The following is a 20,257-nucleotide window of genomic DNA, read 5'->3' as shown; positions in this document are numbered from 1 at the left end:
TCTGTGCCACCCTATGCAGCAGGTCCTGGTGTGCAGAAAGATCTATAGGCGGTGGGCCAGAGGAGGACGTGCCTGCCACGGCCTCGTCAGGAGAGGATGAGGAGGATAATCCCTGGACTAGTGGGTCCTGGGGAAGGTCTGGTTGAGGAGGGTCCAGTTGCCCTAGGTCCACCCCACTAGGGGCATGAGCCTGTTCAGGTGGCAGGGCGGTCACCTCCGAGGCTATCGAGGGAGGACGGCTCACAGTGTCCTCAGGCACCCTAGGCTCCGAATGAGCTGAGCGAGAAGCGCCTGAGGGGACACCTTGGGCTTGGTGGTATGCCCAAGGGGTCCAGAAGGACCATTGTGGGGGACCCTGGTCGGGATCCTGTCCTCCATATGGCCCCTGGCTAGCGCCATCCGCATCTTGGCCCTGGACGTGGTAGCCATTCGCCGCTTGGGACGACATCGAATTTGGACGTGAAGGCCAAGGCGGTGCCGAACACGCCTGCTGCGTTGAACCGTCATGGTCTGTAGGTCCGCGCCTGGGAGCTGGGGACTGGTGCCAGGGTCTCGAGCGGTACCGTGATCGGGACTGGGACCGACGGTCATAACGGTGCCGGGAGGCTGATCTGGATCTCGACGAGGACCGACGGTGCTGGCGGTGCTGGGATCGGCTGCGAGATGATCAGTGCCGGAAGCTGGTTCGGTACCGATCATACTGGGAGGGAGATCTTCGGGAGGCGGAGTGGCGCTGCGAGTACAACCGGCGCTGAGATGGGGATCGGTGCCGGAACAGCGAGCAGTGCTGAGACTGGGATCATCTGCAGGACCGGGACCAGGACCTGGACCGGGATTGAGAGCGGTGCCGAGCTGTCTCGCTCTGTGATGGAGGCCGCATGAAGGCTGGCTTCCCTATAGATGGAACAGTCCGCACCGGCGGTGCCGGAGGGTGAGACGGTCCAGGCTCAGTTAGTGCGATCAGGTCGCGAGCGGTGGAGAAGGTCTCCGGAGTGGATGGCAGGCCCAGCTCAACCACGGTGTGTACCAGGGAGCTTATATGCACAGGACTCAACGGCGCTTGCGGTGTTGGAATCGACAGTGCCGGAGTTGGCGCCTTCGTGGTGCAGTCTGGCATGGCGCGCTGCTCCACTGGGGCCCCAGGCGGTGCTTGCAACTGCAGAGGAGCAGCAGGTGGTTTGTGCTGCTTCTTGGGCCGTGGAGATAGTGAACGGTGCCGCATCTGTACCGGTGCCAGAGACGTCTGGTGCCGAGAGACTTTGCTGGTGTTGGGTCATTCCGGTGCTGGAGGCACGCTTCGGACTGACGGTGCCTGGTCCACGCGCGGTGCCCAGGGCACCGAGCTAAGTGCCGCTTCCATTAGGAGCTGTTTTAAACAAAAGTCCCACTCCTTTTTTGTCCGAGGCTTGAAAGCCTTACAAATGCGGCACTTATCGGGTTGATGAGCTTCCCCCAGGCACTTCAAGCAGGAGTCGTGGGGGTCTCCTGTGGGCATCGGCTTGAGACAGGTCGAGCAAGGCTTGAAACCCAGAGACCTGAGCATGAGCCCTGGTACCGGGGAGGAGGGAAGGGGATAAACCCCGTTTCCTCCATGTATATACACTATGTACAAAAACTTACTAAGAACTACACTATAACTGTTAAACGTTAAAACTACACTAAAGAACTATCTATACAACGTGTAAAGCTAGGGATGTGGAGGTCAGCTATGCTGCTCTCCACAGTTCCAACGACCATCACGGGCAGTAAGAAGGAACTGAAGGGGTGCTGGGTCGGCAGGGGCATATATCCGGCACCATAAGGGCGCCACTCCAGGGGGCGCCTCAGCCGACCCACCGAGTGTTGCTAGGGTAAAAATCTTCCGATGATCGTGCACGCGGCGCGCTCACACCTAATTGGAATCGATATGAGAAAGCACTCGAAGAAGAACTAGCAGAAATTCAAATGAAAGAGAAGCAAGTCTTGGCCCAGTTAGAAAAAGAAGCTGCTGAAAGAAAAAAAGAAGCTGATGAAAGGAAGAAAAAAGCTCACCAGATGCAACAGGAGACGGCTAAACTCCAGCTCCAAGCCAAAAAAGCAATGGAAGAACAGCAGAAACTGTATCCTCTTGAAAGTCCAATTTATAACTATGGTGATATGTTGTATTACTCTGAGCAGTTTTCTGTGTTTAACCAGTTTTTCTATGGCCAGGGACAGGGGGATTCTAACCTGGTGGGAAAAAGCTGTTTGTCTATGAATGAAGTTTCTAAATGTCTGTCTAATGTCTCAGAAGTGAATCTGGAATTAGATAAAGAGCAGAAAAATCTCATTGGTCAGGAAAATGTTTCTCAGGAGCAGATTAAAGTGGATGGTCAGGTTAAAGCCCTAACTGAGGAAGAAAAGGGTAGATTTTCGTTGGGTAATGGATTGTTGGCTAGTACAACTTGTAAAAGTGAACCTGAAAAGGGTAACTGTGATTTGCTGGAAGTAGCTCAGTGTAGTGAACAGGGCCAGCTCCAGGCACCAGCCTACCAAGCATGTGCTTGGGGCGGCACCTGGAGGGGGGCGGCGCTCACCTGGGGAGAGCGGGGCTGCGGCCGGGCTCGCCGCCCTCCCCCGGCGCTCCGGTCGGTCGGGGAGAGCGGGGCCCCGGCCGGGCTCTCCGCCCTCCTCCCAGCGCTCCGGCCGGTCGGGGAGAGCGGGGCCGCGGCCGGGCTCTCCGCCCTCCTCCCGGCACTCCGGCCGGTCGGGGCGGCAAAAAAGCCAGAGCTGGCCCTGGTAGTGAAAAAAGCAGCAGTTTATCTGTTGGGAGTGGCAATGTGCCTGGTAAGAAAGCTGCCCCACTCTCTCAGTATTTTTCTGTAACCAGCTCTGTGTGCTGGGACAAAGGAGAGGAAGGCAGGGAAAGTTTGGATGAGCCTAGGCAGACTTGTGAGCTGATGGCTTTATCTAGTCAGCAGTTTGGGAAGTCAAGGATAGTGGAAGATGAGTGTCCCTATACCTTACCTGTTTCCTGTGTGGAGAATTGTGACAGTGAAGGAAATGTGCCTGTGTCTGTCAGGGGTATTGACTTGCCTACGGAGGAAGCTACCTCGGTCTCCAAGCAGTTGTCTGTGAACAGCCCTGTGTGCTGGGACAAGGGAAATAAGATCCCAAGCTGTGTGTCTGGTAAAGGAGAATGTGTCTCCAGCTCTTCTTTGTCTGTGGAGCAGACAGAAGGTGCCTTTCAGCCTGTGATGGTTGAGAATAGTGCAGTTGTCTCAGAGTTGGTTCTGGATTTAACTAAAGCCCAGGAAGGGAATGGTCCTAAGTTTGTGTCTGCTAGGGAGAATGGCACTGTAACTAGGTTGCATCCAGTTAGTGTCTTAGCAAAATCCCACAGACCAGACAATTCTGGTGCTTGTATTTTGCCTGTTGCTAATGTGTGGTTGGAAAAGGATGTAGCAACTCGGTCTAATCAGGGTGGTATCCTAGCCAGGGCACAAGGAGAGCATGAAGGTGATTTGATTGTGTTACCTACTAACAGTTTGACAACTTGTAGCAAGAAGAAAAAGGTTCCTGAACTTGTGTGTGTGGCAAAGGGAAGGAGAATGCTTCTAACCTTTTATCTAGTGAGTCTATGGTTTGCCTGAAAGGGGATTGTGTAGAAATTCGCCTGATGGGCCGAAGGTGATCATGAATGTGAGTAAGACCCAGAAAGAGTCTGTTGTTGCTCAGGAAAGTGTTCCTTTAGAGCAAGCCCTAGGTGAAGAGGGTCAGGGCAGAATTTCAGTGAGGGGTGAATTGCTGCTTAGAAAAGCTCCTGGGGAAAGGAACCCTCATGGTATTCTTTGCAAGCAGTTTACTGCAACTGAAGTTGTGAAAGTGATTTAATCAAGGAAGTTTCAGTTCCTAACAGTCAGAAATTTTCTGTTGTGAATGGTTCCACTGACTTTCCTTTTGAAAGATCCAGTGTGGGGAGCTTTGAGAAGGTCTCAGATGGAGTAAAAGTTGTTAAGGAATTTAAACAGCCCTATAACCAAGTGGCTGTGTATGGCCAGCTTGTTGGGAAGACAATGGTGTTGGGACAGGAATGTCTCCATGCTAATTCTTTAAGTGAGCAGTCTGTGTGTCAGGGTCTGTGGCTGGCGAACACACCTAGCTAGTTTCAGTTCTCAACCTTCTAGGAAAAAGGTGTGAGGGGAAAGAACCCCATCCTGCTGAAGGGAAGAATAAGTGTTGAGCCTTAAAATTGGTAGCATCTAAGAATCAAAAAGCTAGTGTCTGTGGTAATGCAAATTACCTGACTGACTGGGAGAAGAAAGACTTGCTCATAGCTGTTAGCACAGAGAGCACACCCAATCAGCCAGTGAATTCTGTTAAGCAAGAGAAATCAGAACAAGGAGGAAAGAGAGAACTTAATTTTGCAAAGGGAAGCCACAGGTTAACCCTAAAATGCCCAAACTCCAAGGCATTGAGCCAAAGGTGTGGCATGACAAACATGATTGTAAATGGACACTTGCAATGAATTTGCTGTTATTGCTAATGGTAAATTTTGTAACTAATGTGTTGCTATTACCAAGAAATGTAAAAATGTACAATGTGCCTAATCTTTTGGAAAATCCCTTGAACATGTTCAGAGTAATGCATAAAAACATACTTTATGTTAAAAGGCCTTGTTATACTGATGTTTCACAGTTAATGCCTGTAAACAGTATTGGAACTTTTCACAGGGGAAAAGACATTCCAGACCTAATGTGCTGTATGAAAAGGGAAACCGAGGCACACCACCATATTGCTTGCACGGCTAAATGCCAAGATTCCTGTACTATGGACATTCATAGCTACTTAATGTTAATTAGGTTCCAAACATTTGTAGCTATGTTCTTTAGCTCTTGGCAAGATCACATGAGACATACAGAAACCATGCTGCAAGAAAAGATCCAATACACTATTGTTCTAACCACGTTTTACCTTGATCTGGTAAAGAGATTCAGTCATGCCAGAAGGCAGGCTGACTAGTGTTAGAACACTGTTCAGATTTGGCCTGTAGACCTGAGACATCCAATGCTGCATTGGCCTTATTTTAAGATGCACAAATGGAGTCATACAAGTAGTCATGACCATGAGACCCAGGAATAAAATTATTTTCTAAGTTTGACATATTTTATGTTAAAAATATATTGCGCTATTTAAAAAAAAAATCTGTTCTCTGGTAAGAAGATTTTTCACTGCTGCTGTGTGCACTAAGGAGCACATTAATAAAATTATGTGAGTTAGGTAGAGATTTGACTTTTTGACATTCAGATGTAGCCCCACGTTTCAACAGCCAATCATCCAAATATGTAAACAAAAAATATCCTGTTTTCTCAAATGTGATGCTACCACAGAGAGACATTTGATAAATACTCTTGGTGCTGTGGATTGGCCAAATGCAAACACCTTGTATGGGAAATGGCGTCCTGCCACCAAGAAATGAAAATACTTTCAATTACTCTGTCAGATAGAAATATGAAAATATTTGTCCTTTAAATCGAGTTGCAAACCAATCCATAGCTGAAAGCGAAGGCATTATGGAAGCCAGAGTTAACATATGGAACCAAAACATCCAAATGTACTTGTTCAGATTTCTGAAATCTAAAATTGGATGAAACCTCCCAGTCTGTTTTCTGCATGTGAAAGTATCTTTAATAAAACCCCTGGTCCCTCTGCTGTTCAGATACCTTATTGGCAGCACATATAAGCAGTAATTTCTACACTTCTGAAAGTAGCAGAGCCTTGTGAAAAGGTTCCCTGGAAAGGGATGATAGGGGGACTTGAAGGGGTTAGTTTCTCTAACTGAATGGCATAGCCCTTCTCTCTAATTTCTATGACCCATTTATCTAATGTATTAAGCCTTCATTTGCTGATAAGATGGGTTAGCCTTTCTCCATAAGAGGAAGGGACGAGTCATTGCAATTTCATTTTCTACCCTTGATCATCACATCAAAGCGGAAACCTGGTGTTCAACGAAGATGACAGGGAGAAAGCAGATTATTTTGATTTAGGCCTCAATTTGAAAGACCTCTTCTTGTGTTACCTCTGGAAAAATGTAGCCTGCTGGTGTCGTTGCTGACATCTTTGATTTGATGAGAAATAAGCCAAAGAAGATTGTGGATAACAATGTCTCTGATTATGGAAAGAAGGGGTAGAAAGTATACTCTTAATAGAATAAATCAAACACAAAGAGCAGGCTGTCATTCATGGCTCCTTCAGTTTTCCCAGCAACTCATCCGTCTTTTTACTTAAAGGACCATCTCTTTCGAAGGGGACTTCCTCTACCTTTATTCTAGTATTGAGAGCCAGAGTAAAAAAGTAACAGGAGTACTTGTGGCACCTTAGAGACTAACAAATTTATTAGAGCATAAGCTTTCGTGGGCTACAACCCACTTCTTCGGATGCATATAGAGTGAACCATATATTGAGGAGATATATATACACACACATACAGAGAGCATGAACAGGTGGGAGTTGTCTTACCAACTCTGAGAGGCCAATTAAGTAAGAGGAAAAAAACTTTTGAAGTGATAATCAAGATGGCTCAGTACAGACAGTTTGATAAGAAGCAAGTGTGAAAATACTTACAAGGGGAGATAGATTCAATGTTTGTAATGGCTCAGCCATTCCCAATCCCTATTTAGCCCTGAGTTGATTGTGTCTAGTTTGCATATCAATTCCAGCTCAGCAGTCTCTCGTTGATAGCAAACCCAAGCATGTGTCCTCAGAGTAACTCCAAAAGCCAATGCTCTGGCAGAAGAGTCTGAAGCATTAAAGAAGGCCCTGAGTGTGGGCTTTGCTATATTTCGACCGTCCATTAGGATTTCATTTGGCAAATTGTTTGTCATCTGGCAAATCCTGCAGAAACAATGCTATCTTTTTCCATAGGTGGAACTGATAGCAGGCCATAACTGCTTGGTAGCTTTCCACCCTAATACTAAGAAAGGAAGAAGAAAACACCTTTCTCCCCAATGAATCAATATTTCCCCCCCCAGTCAGCAGGAGTGAAATATGCTAGTCCAGACCTCAAACTGCTAATGGCAGTAGCCACCACCAGTGAATTAGATACAGGATGTGTGTGAAAATATGAAAACACCTCATCCTGATTATCTTATATAATTTGACTTTCTTCTTAGAAACAAGCTGGCAAGGGGCAGAAGTGAGGTGGCAAAGTTTGCAGATGATACTAAACTGCTCAAGATAGTTAAGACCAAAGCAGACTGTGAAGAACTTCAAAAAGATCTCACAAAACTAAGTGATTGGGCAACAAAATGGCAAATGAAATTTAGTGTGGATAAATGTAAAGTAATGCACATTGTGTGACAAAGTTCCTCCTCTATCTTGGTGGGTCCTGCACTTATTGGCAGATTTTCTTGCCTCAGAGATTCACCATGTGGGTTGGGGAACAGCCCAGAGACCTTCCCCTCTGGAAGAACCCACAGTCCAGGTCAATTGGGAGGTTTGTGGGGAACCCGGGCCCGCCCTCTACTCCGGGTTCCAGCCCAGGGCCCTGTGGACTGCAGCTGTCTATAGTGCCTCCTGTAACAGCTGCATGACAGCTACAACTTCCTGGGCTACTTCCCCATGGCCTCCTCCAAACACCTTCCTTATTCTCACCACAGGACCTTCCTCCTGGTGTCTGATAATGCTTGTGCTCCTCAGTCCTCCAGCAGCACACCCTCTCAGCTCCTTGCGCCTCTTGCTCCCAGATCCTCACACTCTCACCACAAACTCAAGTGAGCTCCTTTTTAAAACCCAGGTACCCTGATTAGCCTGCCTTAATTGATTCTAGCAGCTTCTTCTTAATTGGCTCCAGGTGTCCTAATTAGCCTGCCTGCCTTAACTGGTTCTAGCAGGTTCCTGATTACTCTAGTGCAGCCCCTTCTCTGGTCACTCAGGGAACAGAAAACTACTCATCCAGTGAGCAGTATATTTGCCCTCTATCAGACTCCTGTACCCCACTGGTCTGGGTCTGTCACATATCCCTCCCCCCTGCTCAACGCCAAGGGGTTGGGCAGCTTGGGACGCCAGACAGTGCACACGTGACAAGCCATCGGCATTGCCATGACGGCTCCCTGCTCTGTGTTGCACACGGAACTGGAAAGGTTGGAGGGATAAGAACCATCTGGTCACCCTTGTGTTCTTCTCCTTGTTCTGCTGCATCCATTGAAGAGGGGCATAGTCGGTCACGAGGACATATCTGCGCCTGAGCAGGTAGTAGCGCAATGTTTCCATGGCCCATTTTACAGCGAGGCATTCTCTCTCCACCACTGCATATTTTTGTTCCCGTGGAAGGAGTTTCCGACTGAGGTATAGAATTGGGTGTTCCTCCTCCCCGACCATCTGTGATAGAACGGCCCCCAACCCTACTTCCGATGCATCCGTCTGCAGGATAAACTCCTTGGTGAAATCAGGGGCTATCAGTACGGGGTTACTGAAGAGGGCAGTCCGTAGGTCTGTGAATGCTTCCTCTGCTGCGTCAGACCATCTCACCAGATCAGGTCCACGGGCTTTCACTAGGTCTGTCAGGGGGCTTGCCCTTGTGGCAAAGTGGGGGATAAATCGTCGGTAATACCCCACCACACCTAGGAATGCCCGGATTTGTTTCTTGCGACTTGGTCGGGGCCAATTTTGGATGGCCTCTAACTTGTTCACTTGGGGTTTTACCAGACCTTTTCCCACAATGTAGCCAAGATATTTGGCCTCTGTAAACCCTGCAGCGCACTTGGCAGGGTTTGCTGTAAGGCCAGCTCGCCTGAAGGTATCGAGGACTGCCTCCACCTTCTCCAGGTGGGTTTCCCAGTCTGGGGTATGAGTGACCACATAGTCCAAGTAGGCAGCAGCATGACTGTTATGCGGGCGTAATAGCTTGTCCATGAGGCGCTGGAAGGTAGCTGGGGCCCCATGTAGTCCAAAAGGGAGGACAGTATATTGAAAAAGACCCTCTGGTGTAGAGAACGCAGTCTTTTCCTTTGCGTCTTCTGCAAGGGGAATCTGCCAGTACCCCTTTGTCAAGTCTAGGGTAGTCAAGTACCGGGCATTACCCAGGCGGTCCACTAGCTCATCTATGCAAGGTATGGGGTACGCGTCGAACTGGGATACTTTGTTTAGTCGCCGGAAGTTGATGCAAAATCTTGTGGTGCCATCAGGTTTGGGCACCAGCACGATTGGGCTGGACCACTGACTGTGGGATTCTTCGATGATCCCCAACTCCAGCATTTTTTTTACTTCTGCTTTTATTTCCTCCCTTTTTGCCGCTGGCACCCGATAGGGCCTCATTGTTACGTTGGCCCCAGGATTCGTGATGATGTGGTGATATGCCTTGGTTGTTCGACCCGGTTTTGTCGAGAACACATCTTGGTTCCGGAAGATCATCTCAGACACCTCATTCTTCTGGTCTGGTGTTAAATCGAGAGACACTCTCACCTGTTTGGAAGGCTTGTTTTCCTGGGTTAGGTCTTTTTGGACCGTTGTGCATGCCTCTTGTGCATGCCAGGGTTTCAGAAGGTTAATGTGATAAATCTGTTCTTGTTTTCTGTGTCCTGGCTGCCGCACCTTGTAGGTTACTTCCCCCACGGGTTCAACCACCTCATAGGGCCCCTGCCATTGGGCCAGAAGCTTGCTTTCTGCCGTGGGTACCAACACCATAACCCGATCCCCTGGTTGGAACTGTCGCACTTTTGCCTGGCGATTGTAATGGGTTCGCTGGGCCTCCTGTGCCTTCTCCAAATGTTCCCGTACAATAGGGGTAACCCGGGCTATCCGGTCTCGCATCTGCATTACATGCTCTATTATATTTCTCCCCTCATTGGGTTCCTCTTCCCAGATCTCTTTGGCGATATCTAGTATGCCACGGGGGTGACGCCCGTATAATAACTCAAAGGGGGAAAACCCAGTTGAGGCCTGTGGTACCTCCCAGATAGCGAACATAAGGTAGGGTAGTAGGGTGTCCCAATCCTTCCCGTCCCGACTTACCATCTTCCTTATCATAGCCTTGAGGGTTCGGTTAAACCTTTCTACCAACCCATGAGTCTGCGGATGGTAGACTGAAGTTCTCAGGGTATGTATATGGAGAAGCGTACAGAGGTCCTTCATTAGCTTCAACATAATGGGGTTCCTTGGTCGGTTAATATCTCCTTCAGTAGCCCCATTCGGGCAAAGATCCCCACCAGCTCTTTGGCTATAGTTTTAGAGGCCGTGTTCCGCAGGGGGACAGCTTCTGGGTAGCGAGTAGCATAGTCCAAAACAACAAGTATATATTGGTGGCCCCGAGCCGTCTTCTCCAGGGGTCCCACTAGGTCCATGGCTATTCGCTCGAAGGGGACCTTTATGATGGGAAGGGGTACTAAAGGTGCCCTCAAGTGGGGACGGGGACTGTGCAGCTGACACTCTGGGCAGGAGGCACAGTACCTCCGCACTTCTTCATGTTCTCCGGGCCAGAAGAACCGTCATAGGACTCGTGCCAGGGTCTTCTCTACCCCCAAATGCCCCCCAAAAAGATGACTATGAGCAAGACTTAATACAGCGTTCTGGTGTTTTTGAGGTACTAGGATCTGCTGTACCTTCTGCCCCTGTACTGGTGCAACCCGGTATAAGAGATCCTTCTTCATTATGAAGTAGGGTCCTGGTCCCTGGGTTTTTCCTTCCACGGGGACCCCATCTATTTCAGTCACCTCCTTCCTAATGTTGTCATACCGTGGGTCTTCTGCCTGGTCCCGTCCAAAATTTCCTCTCCCAGGGCTAATCTGCCCAAGATCTAGGGGCCCAGTCTCTGTTGCCTCTACTGGTTCAGAAGCATTAGGGTGGGGGTCAGACTCAGGTGTTTCTCCCTTCTGCATGGCCTCCTTTTCAGCTGCGCGGGTCCGCCTACCTACAAGAGCGACCCTCTGGCTTTGGGTCAGTATTCGGGTTCCCAAGGCCTTAGCTGCCCTTCTTTCCCTTTTTGTCTTTCTACCCTGTCTGGGAGTGGAGAACAAATCTGGGGATATTTCAGAGAAGATTGGGGGTTGACAGTCTGCTGTGGATGCCTCACCAATTTTAGGGTCCCCATCTTTTTCCAATCCCCCTACTGGGAGTAAGTTTCCAAACCCTGGGAAGTCCCTCCCTATGAGCACCGGGTATGGGAGTTTAGGGACTACACCTGCTGCTACCTCAGTAGTGTTCCCTTGGATCTCGATTTTTACTGGGATGGTGGGGTAGTAACTAACTGTCCCATGGACACATGTTATCCCCGTACGTTTAGCCTGCAGCAGCTGACTACGCTTCACGAGCTTCCCTGAGATAAGTGTGATAGCACTCCCCGAATCAACCAGTGCCGTGGTCCCTACCCCATTTAGTTTCACTGGTCTGGTATACATATGTGGGGTTAGTGAGACCCCCACAAGGTGGATTAGGGAGCATGGATCTGCCCAGTTCCCCAGGTTACATTGCATAGGCTCCTCAGCATTGGGACACTGTGCAGCTATGTGTCCCCACTCCCCGCAGGCATAACATCTGTATGGAGCCCTAGGCGTTCCCCGGTCTCTTGGTTTGGGCAGTCTAACATCACGATCCTCTTCTCTCTGTGCTCCGACTCTTTGTGGCCTCTGATGGGCCTTCAGCCGCTCTCTTTTTCCACCTGGGCCCTCTTGGTGGCCCAGTCACCCGAACTTTAGGGCTTGGTGCTGCTAGTTTAACCCGGGGTGCCTCTTCCTTAACTGGTCGGGTCAGCTCTCTCGCTGTCCTTCGCCTCTCTACCAGGGCGACAACCTCGTCATAGGTGGAGGGTTCGTTCTGGCTTACCCAGGCACAAAGGTCTGGTGGTAGTCCCGTCATGTATCGGTCGATGACCAGAACCGCGAGCATCTCTTCCGGACTCTGGGACTCTGTTTGCAACCACTTTCATGCGAGATGGATGAGGTCATACAATTGGGACCGCGGGGTTTTGTCTTCCTGGTACCGCCAACCGTGATACTGCTGGGCCCGCACTGCTGTCATTACCCCAGATCTGGCCAGGATCTCTGCTTTCAGCTGGGGGTAGTCTGCCACAGCCTTTGCAGGCAGATCATGGTAGGCCTTCTGGGCCTCCCCACACAGGAATGGGGCAAGGATGCCAGACCACTGATCTCGAGGCCACGCCTCCCGTAGGGCTGTCCTCTCAAAGGCTAGAAGGTATGCCTCTACATCATCCTCCCGTGTCATTTTCTGCAGCCAATGGCTGGCCCGTATGAGCCACGTCCCATCATGGCCGCGATTCAGCTCTGTAAGGGACTTTACCTGGTTTACCAGTTCCCGCAACATAGCTCGGTCTTGAGCAGCCTGGTCCATCAGCAGGCGATTAGTCTCTTGCTGCAGCCACACTGCCTCCTGTTGGGTGGCTGCCTGGACACGGGTAGCCTCTTGCTGGGCCGCCATAGCTTGTATCAGTGCCCGCACTACATCATCCATTGTGGTGAAAAAAAAATAAACCCTCTTCCTTTTTTTGTTTGTTTTTTGTTGTTGTTGTTGTTTTTAAATCACCCTCCTTCTTCCACCGCGCTGTGCACCCCAAGATCCCACTTCTGAAACCAGTGTGACAAAGTTCCTCCTCTATCTTGGTGGGTCCTGCACTTATTGGCGGATTTTCTTGCCTCAGAGATTCACCATGTGGGTTGGGGAACAGCCCAGAGACCTTCCCCTCTGGAAGAACCCACAGTCCAGGTCAATTGGGAGGTTTGGGGGGAACCCGGGCCCGCCCTCTACTCCGGGTTCCAGCCCAGGGCCCTGTGGACTGCAGCTGTCTATAGTGCCTCCTGTAACAGCTGCATGACAGCTACAACTTCCTGGGCTACTTCCCCATGGCCTCCTCCAAACACCTTCCTTATTCTCACCACAGGACCTTCCTCCTGGTGTCTGATAATGCTTGTGCTCCTCAGTCCTCCAGCAGCACACCCTCTCACTCTCAGCTCCTTGCGCCTCTTGCTCCCAGATCCTCACACTCGCACCACAAACTGAAGTGAGCTCCTTTTAAAACCCAGGTGCCCTGATTAGCCTGCCTTAATTGATTCTAGCAGCTTCTTCTTAATTGGCTCCAGGTGTCCTAATTAGCCTGCCTGCCTTAACTGGTTCTAGCAGGTTCCTGATTACTCTAGTGCAGCCCCTGCTCTGGTCACTCAGGGAACAGAAAAGTACTCATCCAGTGACCAGTATATTTGCCCTCTATCAGACTCCTGTACCCGATTGGTCTGGGTCTGTCACAATTGGAAAAAATAACCCCAAGTATACATACAATATGATGGGGGTTAATTTAGCTACAAAAAGTCAGGAAAAAGATCTTGGCGTCATCGTGGATAGTTCTCTGAAGATGTCCACGCAGTGTGCAGAGGCAGTAAAAAAAGCAAACAGGATGTTAGGAATCATTAAAAAGGGGATGGAGAATAAGACTGAGAATATATTATTGTCCTTATATAAATCGATGGTACACCCGCATCTCGAATACTGAGTACAGATGTGGTCTCCTTATCTCAAAAAAGATATACTGGCACTAAAAAAGGTTCAGAAAAGGGCAACTAAAATGATTAGGGGTTTGGAACTGGTCCCATATGAAGAGAGATTAAAGAGGCTAGGACTCATCAGCTTGGAAAAGAGGAGACTAAGGGGGGATATGATAGATGTATATAAAATCATGAGTGATGTGGAGAAAGTAGATAAGGAAAAGTTATTTACTTATTCCCATAATACAAGAACTAGGGGTCCCCAAATGAAATTAATAGGCAGCAGGTTTAAAACAAATAAAAGGAAGTTCTTCTTCACGCAGCGCACAGTCAACTTGTGTAACTCTTTACCTGAGGAGGTTGTGAAGGCTAGGACTATAACAGCGTTTAAAAGAGAACTGGATAAATTCATGGTGGTTAAGTCCATAAATGGCTATTAGCCAGGATGGGTAAGGAATGGTGTCCCTAGCCTCTGTTTGTCAGAGGGTGGAGATGGATGGCAGGAGAGAGATCACTTGATCATTGCCTGTTAGGTCCACTCCCTCTGGGGCACCTGGCATTGGCCACTGTCGGTAGACAGGATACTGGGCTAGATGGACCTTTGGTCTGACCCGGTACGGCCGTTCTTATGTTCTTATGTAAGTGGAACAAATAATCTTAGCAGGCTGCACCAAAACATTAAGAATTGGTAGTGACATCCTACTCTTGGAGGTGACACCAAGAGCTTCCTCCAAACACTAGAGGGTAGGTTTCTTCCATGGCTATGGAATATAAGTTCAACATGGACATCATGTGATCCATCAGGTCATGACACTCCGCTGCCATGAGAAGGGGAAGAGGTAGAATTCTCCCCGATATTCTCATCTAGCGACAAATCAGAAGAGAAGTCTGTGTCAGCATGTTTTTATTTAAAAAGAGGAGTTATCTCCTCATCTTCTTCAGACAGAGTATTAGGCAGGAGACAGAGTATCTGTCTGAGATGCAAACAGATCCATTGTAACTAGAGGCAAGGATTCTCTGCAGCCAGATCCTGTATAGATGAATCATCATATCTCCATCCATATGGAGAACAGCTATAAAGTTACAGCATCAGTACTCAGTAAGGCCATAGAGCCTAGGGCTGCCAGTCTCCACAGCAACTTGTATTCAGAAGGAGGAGGCACAAACTGGGAAGAAACAGTTCTCTTTATTCTTCCTCTATCTTCATATAAATAATGGAATTGATTTTGGATGTGTGATGGAGTGTAATGGAGACAGCAATGGACCTGGAGGGTGGAGAGAAATAAATGGAGAGAGAGCTGTTTGTGGATACCATGTAGGAGGCTGAGGAGGAGAAGGAGGTAGAGATGGATCAAGAGAGAAACTAATAATCTCTGCCTTTCTTTTTTTAGATGAAGATGACCCAAACCATGGAATTGGTGAAGAGTGCCTTCCTCAAGACCCTTTGTTTCTCACTTAGATCTGAAGAGTGTTTATAACTGAATGATTGTACATCAGCCACTGAAGTAAAAGTCCTCTTTGGATCCAAAGAAGGACCTGAAATTGGAGCAGGTGTCAAAGCCAGAGTGGAAGACCTGGATGGCACAGGATCTGGTGAAATACTCAGATCCGCCCACTTGGTCCTTGAAGCTGAAATTAGAACTGGCCTGGATTTCAGAGCCAGAGCCATAGAGGCACTGTCAGAATCAGACAGATCTGAAAACTCTGATCTACGGGATCTGGCACTGCTCAGAGTGGCTGTCTTCTCCCTTACCACCTTCTTCAGAATTGACACAGTCAGGGCTGATAACATGGCTCTTGATGCTATAATAAGCAGTCTGTCTTTCTCCATCAGCAATGCCTTTAAATCCCTGAGTGCTTGAGTAGCAGAAGTTGGACGCGAAGATGGCTCTGATTTCCAGACAAAACATCCATTGACATAATGACTTAAAGGAGAGAAAAGACTGCTGAACTGAGCTCTGTATACTGACAAGTACATCCTGTGAACTGTAATATATTAAAAGGGCAGAGAGTGAGCACACATTTTATATTTTTTACATTTATTTTAAATTAATATTCTTAGCAGCTTGGAAAAAAGATTTATTGTTCTACTATTCCCCCCCCCCCTTTTTGGCAAACACTGATTCCTTCCAATCCCCTCTGTATTTGAAATTATCAGTGCATGATTTGTCTACTTATTGTTTCTTCATCAGCATTCTGTAATCTATTCTATCTGTCTGACCCATCCAGGTGGTCTCTGAGTGTCCATAATAATAATAAGAAATGAGTAACTAGATTCTATAAAGTTAGATCAAATTACTCACTGTACCTTCACATACAGGCTGTGTGGACCACTTTCCTGCTTTACATGTAACATCTGATGATCCACTGATGGTAAAACCAGGATGGCATTGATAACGTACTGTTTCACCAGGCTCATAACTATTCTTCACTCTGCCTTCAGTCCGAGCATTGATAATATTTGGAACATCTGTACATGGCATTTCTGAAAAGACACACACACACAAGATTAAAATGAGTGTAACCCCCCCCCCCCCCCCCCGACAAGCCACCTTTTTTAGTTAAGTCCTTTGTTACTCTTTATATGGATACCTAATTTTAAATAAAGGTTGCAACCAGAACCTAAACACATGCACTAAGTTGTTGGTCGGCAATGAAACTTGCAACATGAGCACTGTTAAAAATCCATCAGAAAATTAAATAAACACCAGCCCTAAATACACTAGGAGTTCAGTTACTAATGAAATTTAGTTTGTGCCTCTGTCTGAGACCAATAATTGCAGCTGTTCCTCTTCTTCTGGACACCTTATGCAGTGGTGTGTCTGCTTCCTTCAACAGAACTTTGATGAAAATACATCTGTCCATGTAGGAACTTGATATGGCCCCTGTCACTATAATATGTAAGTGCCTCACAACTATTAATGGATTTATCCTCACAACCCCACTATCAAATAGGGAATACTATTATCCTCATTTTACAGATGGGAAGCTGAGACACAGAGTTAAAAAGACTTGCCCAAGACTATAAAGGGAGTTTGTGCATTAGAACCAGGAACTGAATGAAGACCTCCTGAGTCCTAGTTGGGAGCTTTTAAAAACTAAAACTACTCAAAACAAACAAAAACAACCAATTAACCAAAAATCCTGAAGCAGTCACACAGTCAGAAGCTTTCTAAAGACCCTCAGCAAGAAAAATAAGCTTTTACAGCAATTTGAACAAATATACATGTAAGCAGAGTCTGAATAAGCTCTCCCCTGACATCTAGTGATGAGCTGTGGAAAAAGACTTCATAAGCTGATCTCGTATGCATGGACACACCCTCCCTGCCTAGGTACTCAGCATGATGGGATTGCTTGCCCAAATGATCACTTGTGGCTGGTGCTGGATCCCCAGTCTCCTTGTTTTGGGGAAGCAGTAATAAAGGGTTATCCTTCTTGTTGTGTGAACTGAGGGCAGCAGAACGATACCTGGCATACCCCATACCAGGGGGTGGTGTGCAGTGGTGAGCTGGAGCCGGTTCGCACTGGTTCGCAAGAACTGGTTGTTAAATTTAGAAGCCGGTGTAGAACCGGTTCCTAAAGGGAGGGGCGGGGGGGGCAAACTCCGGTCCGTGGGCCATATCTGGCCCGCGGCACCATCCTGCCCGGCCTGCCTGAGCTCCCAGCTGGGGAGGCTCCCCCGGCCCCTCCCCCGCTTCCGCCCCCGCCCCCCCTCGCAGCGCCCCAGTGCGCCACGCTGCTGGCGCCAGCGCTCTGGGCAGCTCTGCAGCTCCTGCCACTTTGAGTGGCATGGTTGGGGGTGGGGCTGTGAGCTCCAGCGGCCGCGCGGCATCCTTACACAGCAGCATGGTAAGGGGTCCAGGCCGGGTCTGGGAGAGGGGTTGGATAAGGGGCAGGGAGCAGTTGGAGGAGGCAGAGGCTCTTGGGGGACAGTCAGGGGACGGGGAACGGGGGGGGTTGGGTAGGCGTGGGAGTTCTGGGGGTCTGTTGGGGTGGTGGTGGATGGGGTCGGGGCAGTCAAGGGACAGGGAGCGGGGCAAGTTGGGTAGGGGATGGGGTCCTGGGGGGAAGTTAGGGTGGGGGGTCTCGGGAGGGGGTGTTCAGGAGACAAGAAGCGGGGGGCGTTGATGGGTTGCGGGTTCTGAGGGGGGCAGTTGGGGGCAGGACGTGGGGGGGGGGAAGACAGGCACGTGGGGCTTGTACTCACCGCGTGGTTCCCTACTAGGTCTTCGGCGGCACTTCGGCAGCGGGGAGGGGGGTTCCTCACTTGCTCCGGGTTTTCGGCGGCATTTTGGAGGGAGGTCCTTCACCCGGAGCGAGTGTAACCCCCCCCGCCGGCAAAGTGCCGCCGAGGACCCGGTAGGGAACCGGTTCTTAGGATTTTGGGAGCTCATCACTGGTGGTGTGTAATTGTTCCAGGTCACTGGGTGGAGGCTCAAGCCGGTTTTGTGTTGTATTGTTGAAAAGGAACCCCACTGAACCCGGCCCTTGTTGCTGCTGGCTCCACCTGCCAGAAGGGTTACATACATAATCATTCTTTCCTATAATTTAGCCTCCAGTTGAAACTTATTGTCCTCTCCACTAAATGAACTGCTTTTGAAAATTCTACACAATGTAATTACCAACACATGTAGGAGCTGAGGTCCATTTTCCAGTCTTACAAATTATCTCAGGTGGTCCACGTAACATGAAGCCAGGGTTACAACTGTACGTTAACATGGTACCATTCCGATAAGTCACTGGTCCTGATTGCTCCTGTCTTAAGTTCTGATTTTCTAGACTGAGAATCTCACCATTTGCTATGGAAGGTGGCTGGAAACATAATTTTTCTTCTGTTTCGGAAAAAAATAAAATTAGTATGTCATATGCACATATAGTCTGAAACTGAAAGAGAAAGTAACAGTGAACTGCAGTGAAAATAAATTGTGGTGATTTTTTAAGGCTGGGGAACATTCTAGATTAACCCACCCTAAACATGATTTCCCATTGCCTCAAGCCCCAAATAATAGCTGGATTCTAGATCATACTGCTGTGGTGCATTAAATGCCTATAGTCTATTAAACATGGTTCATTCATTACAAACAGTGAAGTGTATGTGGTGTCATGTCATCTTGTTGTAGGAGTTCAGAAATGAAAGGAAGTCTCTAATGCTTTGTCTACACTAAAGTTTTTATACTCATTTTCCAGAACAAGTGAAATTGCAACAGTGCATGGTAACGTAAAGGGTTTCATGATTTGATGCTAAAAATACTAGAGTCCGGTCTACACCAGAGGAGGCTCAATTGCTGGAACTGCACTTATCCTGGGAGAGAGCTATAAAACATTGTAGTGTAGATGCAACCTCTGCATGAGGAGGATCAAAACCCCTAGATCTCTCTTGAGCCCTGATGAAACAGGTAGGTATGTTCTAATGGGGGCCAAAAGACCTTTTACTCCTAAGGTTACTCTAGATGAATGAGAGATTTCAGTCATGTCATTCCGAGTGCACTTGTTTGGTATCAGTGAATTATGTTGAGTTTGCCAAGTATTCCTGAATTAACATATTACATGGGATTTAGATAGTTATATTGGGTTTAACAAGAGAGGGACACTTAAATCCATTCAAAATTCGGTTTGATTATTAATCAGGATGGGGAAGGAAGAAATTCAACTTTTTCTCAGAGTGTTCTGCTAGGGATCGTATCTGATCCTGGAGTATAAATCTGAATGGGTTGCACAAACGGAAAATGGTGTCAATATAACATTATGAAGAAGCTAGATCTATTTTTGATTCTTCAAATTTATTTGTTTTAAAGGATCTAGTCAGGAGATCATTATCAGACAGCAAGGGCCACTCTAAAATTGAATTATATAGTAAAATCAGTTAGATTCTGATGAGAATCTGAATCTGATTCACTAAGAGAAAATGGATGGGATCTATTGCAACTCTACTTCTAAAGGAGATAGTGTGTGTTACAAAGAAGCAATGAACAATGAATTATAAACTAATATGCAAACATAGCTTGCATTAGAAGCATTGGTTTTGACTCTAATGTACAGTAATGTTATCTGAAACCCACATCTGTGTGGCTTTCTACATTAGCTTGAATGGAGTTATATTTTTGGCCAGTTAAAATATTTTTAGAAATAATTTTAAAGGTCTGCTGGTTACCAGGAGAAGCACCATTTGTCCCTAAGATACACAGAAAAGAAATAACAGGATGAAAAGAAAGAGTAGGGAGGTCCACGGGGCTTCAGAATATTCAAATTTTCAAGAGAAAAAGAAATCTCAAGAAGAGTTTTTGAAAGAAAGCAGGAAGGCTAGTGAGCTCAGGAAGGCTGTGCTGGAGAATGGCATTAGCTGTTTGGTCTGCTCAGTTCCTTCCAGCCCACAAAGTTACTTTAATTTGTGAGGAATAAAAGAATAACTTTTCAAGTAGAACCCCCCCCCCCCCCCCCCCCGTGAAAACTGACATATGCCTGATGTTCTGAGATTGTGCATCTGGTTTGAAATTTGAAGGGACTGGGAGCCTTTAGCTGCAGGGACCTGAAAAGATGCTTAGAATCTCATGGACAATTTTGAAAGAAAGAATAAATTATATAAAAGTTCCCACTCTAAAAGTTAGTAAATATTTTTCCCCCTTCCCACCAAAAAATAAAATAAAATAATAATAAAAAAAAAATTTCCTCTGAAGAACCACTGTATTAAATGTTGTGGTTAAATTAAATAATTAAATTTTGAAATAGAGGAATTTTAAACCAGTTTAAATTGCAAAAATTAATTCACAGCCTTAATTATCTAATCACTAGTTATATCTTCATAATTCCTGCTA

At 47.5% G+C, this 20,257-nt stretch overlaps 1 protein-coding gene across 1 annotated transcript in view; it reads right to left on the bottom strand.

Annotated features, from left to right (window-relative positions):
- The window catches only part of LOC135882880 (complement factor H-like), a 110,431-nt gene that overhangs the window by 39,625 nt on the left and 50,549 nt on the right, over positions 1–20,257 (bottom strand). Inside the window, exons 14-15 of the mRNA XM_065409914.1 lie at positions 18,068–18,277; positions 15,754–15,930 (exon numbers count right to left, since the gene is read on the bottom strand). Coding sequence (XP_065265986.1) covers positions 15,754–15,930; positions 18,068–18,277 — 387 coding nt within the window. The remainder of the gene's footprint in view (positions 1–15,753; positions 15,931–18,067; positions 18,278–20,257) is intronic.

The sequence above is a fragment of the Emys orbicularis genome, chromosome 8, assembly GCF_028017835.1.
Source record: "Emys orbicularis isolate rEmyOrb1 chromosome 8, rEmyOrb1.hap1, whole genome shotgun sequence".
NCBI lineage: Eukaryota > Metazoa > Chordata > Testudines > Emydidae > Emys > Emys orbicularis.
This window is presented reverse-complemented; position numbering and strand designations above follow the sequence as displayed.